Source organism: Silene latifolia, chromosome 7, assembly GCF_048544455.1.
Source record: "Silene latifolia isolate original U9 population chromosome 7, ASM4854445v1, whole genome shotgun sequence".
NCBI classification, from domain to species: Eukaryota; Viridiplantae; Streptophyta; class Magnoliopsida; order Caryophyllales; family Caryophyllaceae; genus Silene; species Silene latifolia.
In genome coordinates, this window is record NC_133532.1 from 9,492,158 (window position 1) to 9,501,697 (window position 9,540).

General features: G+C 36.2%; 1 protein-coding gene across 1 annotated transcript; it reads left to right on the forward strand.

Annotated features, from left to right (window-relative positions):
• The first annotated feature begins 5,371 nt into the window (after positions 1–5,371).
• LOC141589685 (peroxidase 57-like) lies at positions 5,372–6,660 on the forward strand. The gene is made up of 3 exons (XM_074410316.1): positions 5,372–5,605; positions 5,984–6,146; positions 6,245–6,660. The coding sequence occupies exons 1-3, from the start codon at positions 5,372–5,374 to the stop codon at positions 6,658–6,660; spliced, it is 813 nt and encodes a 270-aa protein (XP_074266417.1).
• The last annotated feature ends 2,880 nt before the right edge of the window (positions 6,661–9,540 follow it).

Below are 9,540 nucleotides of genomic sequence, written 5' to 3' on the forward strand. Positions count from 1 at the left end.
GCATCCGCAGTCTAGTGACGCGTGAACTCGGTCTATATAGCACACTAGGAGCATACTCCGCACCCGGCTAACCACGCTACTCCGCACAATAAAGCTACACCGATCCCCATCATCTCCGGTTAACCCTGAGAAGGCATGATAACCACATCGTCACCTTGCAAAGTTTCGGCTCTGATATCACTTGTTGAGTCCTCCGCAGTGGGTTTACGAACCAAGTGAGACGGACAAGCCCACTCCCACAAACAAGTGAGCTTTTATCCTAAAATCAATTGGTGATAGATGGAGTAGCCCACTAGCTAGCTTATAAACATGTGTCTCCGCCTACTAACCTGCTGATGTGGGGCTTTTGGCCCATATACACATGGGAATAGAGCTCAATAACATCACTTAAACATGCGGTGACATGTGGTGCAAACATGGCTCGTTAGCATAGTGTGCCTATTAAGAGGAGATTATCAAGACTTGGTGATGTTTGGGGTGCCTAGAAATTGGTCGCGGCGGGGAGGTTCAAGTTCTCCATAGAGGTCAAGCTAAGCTAAGGTCCGAGTTAAGATGATGAGGTCTTTGGTTTGAAAGGAGTAATGTTAGGGTGCAAACCTATGTCCACATCGGTGGTGTAAAGACGAAAGATCATATCTATAAGTGTCCAAAAATAAATATAATAATGTGAGGCCTTTTGTCAAGGAGTCCAAGAATAAGTCTGCTTGGCCTAAAGCGAACAATATCGTACTATTATAAACAGTGGCCACCGATATTGCAGAGGTCCAGCAAGAGGAGATATCAATGCTTCCGCGGAACAAGTGCCTACTTTAGATTATACTAGGAAGAATCCCGCGCTTCGCGCGGTAAGTTTGTATAAGATATGTATCTTTAATTTAAAGCTAATAATTTCTTAATTATTAACATAACAATTTGTTTTCACATTAAATACCTAATTATATATATTTTCTTAAAAAAAACTTGTTCTTTGTGTAATGACATTGTTTTTATAACTTGTTGTATTCTATAATATTTTTGTTATTCCTATTTTTACTTACAAATATATTTTAATTTTAAATTATTAAAACACGATAAAGTATAAAAGTGCATCTTTCCGTTTTTTAATATCAAAATAGGTGCATAAAAATAAACTTCATATTTCTGCCATTTGGTATGTCATGAGGTTATTGCGTAATATAAATACCCAACTTCTCGATTTAACTAACGATACATTTAATAAAATTATCAAAATTAGTTGAATACAACATATCTTTATATTCTAAAAAAGTTAATTGTTAAAGTGTTTAACTGCTTAAAATATTCATAATCAGTTATGTTAAACAAATGACGGAGACGAAAAGAATATTGATTATTAATACGTCAAAAATGTAATCACGAACTATAACTAACTTTTAAACACCTAAATTTACGCTCCCTCCTACCCATTATATCCTACCATATTTCCTTTTTCGGATTATTCAGATTTCTTCCCTATTTCCTTTCTGAAAGATTTGTGCGGTTCAAATTCATTTGTATGTGGGGTAATATGTTATGTGTGGTCCAAATTTATTTCGTTATTTCGTATGCAAAAAGGAAAGGGGAAGAATATAGTGAATAGGAGTGAGTATATTTTGTTTTTAAAATCTTGTTGTCTTTCCATTTGTAAAACTATTAACTCACTCTTAGACATTTTTCCAATAGTGCATAAAAATAGTCCATATTATATTTTCATATGAATAAGTATACTGGGGAATGTTGGCACACTCACATCATTTTTTCACTTAGACTCGTATATTTATCTTTAATTAGTGTAATGAATTTCTCTAATCCTAGGAATGTTATGAATCGATCATTTGACATGCGTGGTTCATTATATCTTGATACGTTAGTTAGTCAATGATCCACGAATTGAATTGAGATAATTGAGATGCGAAGAATTTAGTGAGCATTAAAAACTAAAGACTACGTACACACAGGACCGTCTTTGAGCCCGTGCGGGCCGTGCGGCTGCACAGGGCCCCCAAATTTTTGGGCTAGAAATCATAGTAAATGTAAGAATAAATAAATGTTTTTTTTTTTTTTGACGGCAAGAATAAATAAATGTAGTACACTAAATATTCAATGAAAGATAATGTCTTGGTGGATAGCAATTAACTTGCTAGTCAATAGATCTTGGGTTCAAGACTTGGCAGTTACATTTATGACCCTTTTTTGCCTTATTTTTAAAAATTTAGTTTCTTAAAATGTTTTATAGGGCCCCATATTTAACTTTCGCACAGGGGCCCCCAAAACCCCGAGACGCCCCTGCGTACACACAAAAACATATTTAAGCATATATTTAGGGATGAACATGTGGTCGTTTGCAAGATTAATTTAGATGAGTCATATTCTATAATCCATAACTTGGCTACTCTCATAAAGGGTCATTTCGTACTCCGTATAATTTGTTAAAATTGATTTATTTTATCTACTAAATTACTACTTTTATATTTGAACAAAGTAGGTGCTTTGAATTTTTGATTGCACATATAAAGTGATAAAACCTAGTGCATTTCACCTTTTTCTCAATGAAAGAGGCAATCTCATTTTAATACACATTAGTTGGGACGATTTGTATTCTTTAACTTTGAAAATGCATCGATTTATTGTTTTTTAATTAGCTTTAATTTGAACATGAAGCTGCAGTATCTTATTAATGATTTTACACTTTCAATTTCATTGTTTAAGCAAATTTTAATTTTCAATAGAAACTGTGAGATTTATAAACATAATTAAAGATAACTTAAATTATCAACAAATAAAACAATACAATACAATACAAAATATATAGCTAATTCAGTCTATTTTATAACAACAAAAAACACTTGACAATTATAAAAATAATATTTATGTTAATTATCTAGATTATCCCAAGTATTTCTTCTGTCTTTATTATTGGGTCTTATAGATATTGTTATAAAATTGTTCAATCACCACCTGCCATTGAATAATACGAAGTATAAGATTAAATATTACTCTATTGTAAAAGAAATGGAAGATAATTTAAAAATAAGGAAATTGCTTTTACCTTTGTAGTCTATATGGACATAAATTTTTGGTTTGGTTTTTGTCTTTACAGTAAAAGAAAAACGAAAACAGAGATGAATTTTTTTTTTGTGAGAAACCAATTTTTGTTTTTACATAATACTACTTTGATTTTGTATACCTCAAGTTTTATATACAAATTATGTTCAATGAATGACAATAAAATGTAAATGTGAATCAATGCAAAGAACTTATACTTCAATGTATTAATGCAGTCATGTAGGTACACTATTCGGTCAAATTGTTTGACCTTATTCATTGCAAATACTTAATTATTTAATTCTATTTGATCAGTGCACATTTGAATTCTTAAAGGACATTTACCAAGATCAACACTCTCCATATTAAATCATAAATACGGAGTACATGAATTCTATGCATGTATTATGTTATTTCCATTGAGAATTTTGATTTGTTAAGATTTGTAAAACATTTAATATATTCGTATTTAATGATTTGACGTATTTAATGTTTGTAATTAAGGTTGAAACGCCACGTGGCGCATCCACAACGTTTCAACCCAGTTTTATATATATATATAAGATAAATAAGAAAAGTAGAGTCTATTGAAAGTAACTATCTAATCCATCTTAACACTCATTTTGTTTTAGGGAACTTCCTTTAATTCCCCCAATGGCCTATGTAATACTCTTTGCATATCTTTTTCAGAAAACTGTTCATGTTTGACTTTTGAATCTTTAATTTACAAAACCTTAACTGTAAAATTATGAAAACTTATAAAATGGTATTAAATATTGGAAAATGAGATGGCGCCACCCGGTGGTACTCAAATTGGGCGCCACCAAGGTTATTAAAGTAAATTACGTATGTATTTTCAATTTTCTCCCCTAAAATTTGAATTTCAAAATAATTAGTAAAGAAAGGGTAGATTAGGAAAATAAAGTTGAATAACTAATTATAATTAATATTAGCAAAAAATAATATCAGTAGGATTGTCTTCCTGAAACTTTGCAACAAACAAGATTGTTCTATGTTAATTGTTTGTTTACACGGTAAGTTGCCAAACTACATTCAACATACTAATATATTTAACAGCTAAATGACGTAGATTTTTATATTGATATAAGGCGCCATAAAGGGTTTAGTGTAGGCAACAACCATGGTTAACGAATTGAGCGGCGGCAGCCGACGATCTGTCAATTGGTGGACAAGCAGTGGTCTTGGTGTCGGAGATGTGGGTTGCTTGGTGGTTAGAGATACAGCGGACCCAAAGAGGTCGAGTCACGACGACTCAAGTTCTACTTTGACTCGTCTTTTCGGGTGATGTAAAACAAAAAAAAAGGTGAAAAACATGATACAACCATGAAGAAACGTAGTTAGTGATCAAGATAATTAAGTTAATATTAAATAAGTTATTTTTGATGTAAAATATTATTGATAAAACTTGGTTTAATGAAGAGTTTAATTATATTAAATAATATGAATACATATAAAATTACATATCTACCCTTTGGATTTTGGCGCAAAATTGAAAACTAAAATATAGTTATTTTATTTTTATTTTTCTTTAATTATGGTGGCGCCGAGATTCGGTACCACCCGGTGGCGCCCTATCGCCATCCAAATATTTACAATTTGTTGTCGACCTAAATTATTTTTCCAACGAAAAAATTAGTTAATAAATACAGAGGATAAAGTCTAAATCACTTTAATTAAAAACGTAAAAAAAAGAGTATATTTTTGTAATTAAAAAAGAAGATACTAGTATATATATAATCACAAATTCTTGTTTGTGACGGACGCTATCCGTCACAAACAAGAGACGGGTACCATTTTACCTCATAAAGTACCCACTTTTTCTCTCTCTGCAACACTATTTATGTGGTCCCCTTTCTCCACTAACCCATTTTGTTACCATTTTATCTCACAAAATATCCGTCACAAATGGTAACCCGTCACAAGGGAGACCAATTGATATATAATAATGCACGACCATATATATGACAACAATGACAAGTAACAAAACAGGAGGATCAAATACACCTTCCTTCGTCACTACTACGGGTCATACGGTTCGGCAAAACAACTTGAATTATTTTGACCATGTTCATCATATATTCTCATATGCATTGAATTGTATGCTTCAATATCAAATGCACGACTTTGTTATAATTCAGAAATCGTGCATTCATGTAAACCATATTTATGCTAAGTCTGCATTTTGCCCTATTTGCTTTACTATAAATATGGACCTCCTTTTGTATTAATCTCATAAAAACAAAACACAAAAACAACATTAATTTGTAATTTTCCATTTATAACATTTTTGTTTGCTGTTTAAGAAAATATGGCTAAGGTTAAATCGAGTTCTTCTTCTCCGATGGCGATTTTAGCCATTGCTGTTATGTTGATGAGCCTTGTGAGTCAATCTTATGCGCAGTTGAGCGTCGGATTTTACAAGAATAAGTGTGGTGCCTATGATGTTGAATCCGAAATCTACAAGGTTGTCAGCGGTTTTTATGCTACCGATAAAACCATTGCTGCCGCTCTACTAAGGATGCTCTTCCATGACGCCTATGGAGTATTTATCCTTCTTTTTAGCATTTTTATGTCTTAAGTATTTATGTAATATTAATAATTACTCCGTGCAACGATTATTAACAAAGACTTGTTTGTTCATCTTCGAAAGGGATGTGACGCGTCTCTCTTATTGGACGGACCTGAAAAAAGTCAAGACAATAACTTAAGCGTGAGAGGATACAACATCATTGATGCTTGCAAGAGTGCTTTGGAAAAAATTTGTCCTAAACTGGTTTCTTGTACCGATATCTTGGTTATTGCTACTCGATATTCTGTTTACCTCGTACGTAAACCAAACTCATACTATCATACATATATAATCCTTAAGACGATGTTAATACAAGTATGGATTTGATTCATCATATGTTTGTATGTACAGGCTGGCGGAACTTATTACAATGTCGAAACAGGAAGAAGAGACGCTACAACCTCTAGTGCTACAACCGGCGCCAACCTTCCTGGACCTACAATCCCGGTTAGTGATTTTGTCAACAAAATGGCAGTAAGAGGATTAAGTGCTGCGGACACCGTGCTTCTCCTAGGTACGTAATCTACGAGTATCAATGATTTAATGCAATATTAGAACAAGTACTCGCAAAACAGATCAGTAAATATAAATATATGTTGGCATTTTCTGTAGCGGGAGGTCACACTGTCGGAATCATACATTGCAAGTTCTTCCTACCGCGTCTCTACAACTTCAAATCCACCGGACTACCCGACCCAAGCATCAACACAACCACTCTCTCATTCCTAAAAAAGACATGCCCAAGTGGGGGTTCAAACAACTTTGTCTACGCGGACCAAACTCCAGGAAGCGGGTTGAGATTCGACTCAGGGTATTTCAAAGCGATAAAGATGGGACAAGGTATCCTTGAAATTGATCAAAGGTTGGCATCAGACCCAAGTACCCGTGCTATTGTTAATTATTTCGCAACCAGCAGCGACTTTGCCACCCTATTTGCCGGGGCAGTTAACAAGCTCACCCGGTATGGAGCACTCACTGGTACCCAAGGTCAAATCAGGACGAATTGCCACCGCGTTAACAGCTATTAATTGAAATTGACTATCATCGATTGCCCTGCCTATTCCGAGATTATCGCCAATTCGATATTGGCGAATTGATTACTTTGATAGTAACATTCTTTTATTTGACGATTCTTGTTATCGAACATGTTACTTGTTCGATGTGTTTAGCATTGTTGTTTATCTTGATTGTTATTTGAATATTTTTTTAGATATATTACCCGTTTTTACCCAGAATGGTGTATCTAATCAACATCTTTTACCTTTAATCAATCGTCTCGACTCTCTCGTACTACTCTTATTATTCTTGTAGTCTCGTATATAATTTGTTAAGGTCTCTTCTCATATGTGTGTGAGGGGTAGGGGTGTTAATGAGACGAGACAGCTCGCGAGCAACTCGAGATCGGCTCGGTCAAAGCTCGATCAAAGTTCGGCTCGGGTTCGGGTTCGACTCGAGAGCTTAACGAGTCAAGACGAGCAAAGGGTGGCTCGACTCGAAAAGCTCGCGAGCGGCTCGAACTTGTGTGATTACATAAGATATTGCTCATATTTTATAAAAAACTTTTTATCATGATAATATCTTTGTATCATACATATTAAATGTCTTGCTGATTTTTCAAATAGTTTTACATATAACCTTCGAGCCTTATTATTGAAAAGATCGGAAGAAAAAATAAAAAAAATAAACAATTTTATATGAGCTCGATTTGGGCTCAAGTTTGGCTCGAGCTCGTGTTAAATCTCGCAAACTTTATAACGAGCACAATTTTTTCAAGCTCGAGATCGGCTCAAGCTGGAGTTTTGGTTCTTGAGCACAAGCCGAGCAAAACTAAGCTCGGGCTCGGCTCGGCTCGTTAGCATCCCTAGTGAGGAGCATTGTCCCACATCGGTAGAATAATAGTGAAGGGACTAGCTTATAAGTAAATGGGCTACTCATCCTATCACCAATTGGTTTTAGGATGAGAGCTCACTTGCTTGTGGGCCGGTCTTATGCACCTAATTCTATAAGCCTGCTGACAGGCCCAAGACTTGAAGTTGTACATTGTACGTGAATACGTAATTCTTCATTTTTTGTGTCCCTCTCATCATGACTCCATATCCCGTCGACGCCTATGCCCTAGCCACCACCCCTTACCCAGAAAGCCCACCATGCCACCAAAAATGCCTCCCCACAATTAAAAAAAAAAAGAAAAAAAAAAATTGATCTTATGGGTTTTAGGGTTGGGGAGGGGGTTTTAGTGGTGGGGCGGTGTTTTTCGAAGAAGGCTAGTCACTAGTGGTGCTAATAGCTTAGGGTTGATGGGTTTACGATGAGGGAAAAGGTGATCGAAGCGTGGTTGGGGTGTAAGTGGGGTTTGTGACGGTGGTGGGATATAAGTGGGGTTGTTAGTTTGGTTTGTGTGTATGTGAGTGTTGTGGATAAAAGTGTATAATCCCTTATCTAGGGTTCTTGTTATTATTTTATATATATATATAGGCATATACAAAAGATATGGACAACTAACCAAGAGTAATTCTAGGAACTAACTAAGAATACAATATGCACAATCTTTGACTAACTAATATACGAGATATTTACTAATACACCCCCGGAGTCATAACGGGCGCAGGGCAAACGCTAAGACTGTATCAAAATCGAGTAAAAAGATGCTTGGGAAGGCCTTTAGTAAAAATGTCTGCATATTGGTACTCGGCAGGAACGTGCGTGTAGGACTTTGATTTCGCCAATACGGACCTTGTCACGAAAAAAGTGAATGTTAATCTCGATATGCTTAGTTCGTTGATGTTGAACCGGATTGCCGGATAGATAAACTGCCGAAATATTATCATAATAGACAAGGCTGGCACGTGATATAGGAACATGAAGTTCTAAGAGTAAATTGCGTAGCCAGCTCGTCTCGGCAACGACATTAGCTACACCCCGATATTCAGCTTCCGCACTAGACTTAGATATAGTGGGTTGGCGTTTAGATGACCAAGACACTAAATTATCACCAAGAAAAACACAATAGCCGGAAGTCGATCGTCCTGAGTCAGGACAACCCGCCCAATCAGCATCCGAATATGCAGTAATAGTATGAGAGGCGGTTTTGGAAATGGTTAAACCGTGATCAAGAGTCCCTTTTATATATCGTAATATACGCTTGAGGAACTGAAAATGTGGCTCACGAGGGGCGTGCATAAACAAACATACCTGTTGAACGGCATACGTGATATCGGGCCTAGTAATGGTAAGATACTGAAGAGCACCCGCAAGGCTACGGTATAATGTCGGGTCACCAATAAGAGGACCAGCCGCGAAGGATAACTTTGAACCTTGTTCAACAGGCGTACACACGGGATTGCAGGAGTCCATTGAAGCACGTTGTAGAATGTCCCGAGCATACTGAGTTTAAGAAAGAAACAGACCGGCGGATTGTCGAGTGACCTGCATTCCAAGAAAGTGATTGAGCTTCCCAAGGTCAGTTATTGCAAATTCAAGTGAGAGTGCGCTAATAATCTGTCGTAGAAGAGAAGCACTTGAAGCATTTAACACTATATCATCAACGTATAAGAGTAAGTAAACCATGTGAGCACCGTCACGATAAATAAACAGAGATTGATCACAAATGCTACTCCGAAAACCCCGAGACTTAATAAAGGTCGCAAATCGATGATACCAAGCCCGTGGAGCTTGCTTTAGACCATATAAAGACTTACAAAGGCGACACACATGGTGAGGAGCAGAGGAGTTAACAAAACCAGGCGGTTGATGCATATAGACGGTTTCAACGAGATCGCCATGTAAGAAGGCGTTCTTGACATCCAATTGATGAATTGGCCAAGAACGTGAAGTAGCAAGGCTTAACACAGTGCGGATCGTGGTGGGTTTAACGACCGGACTGAATGTTTCATCGCAGTCTATTCCAA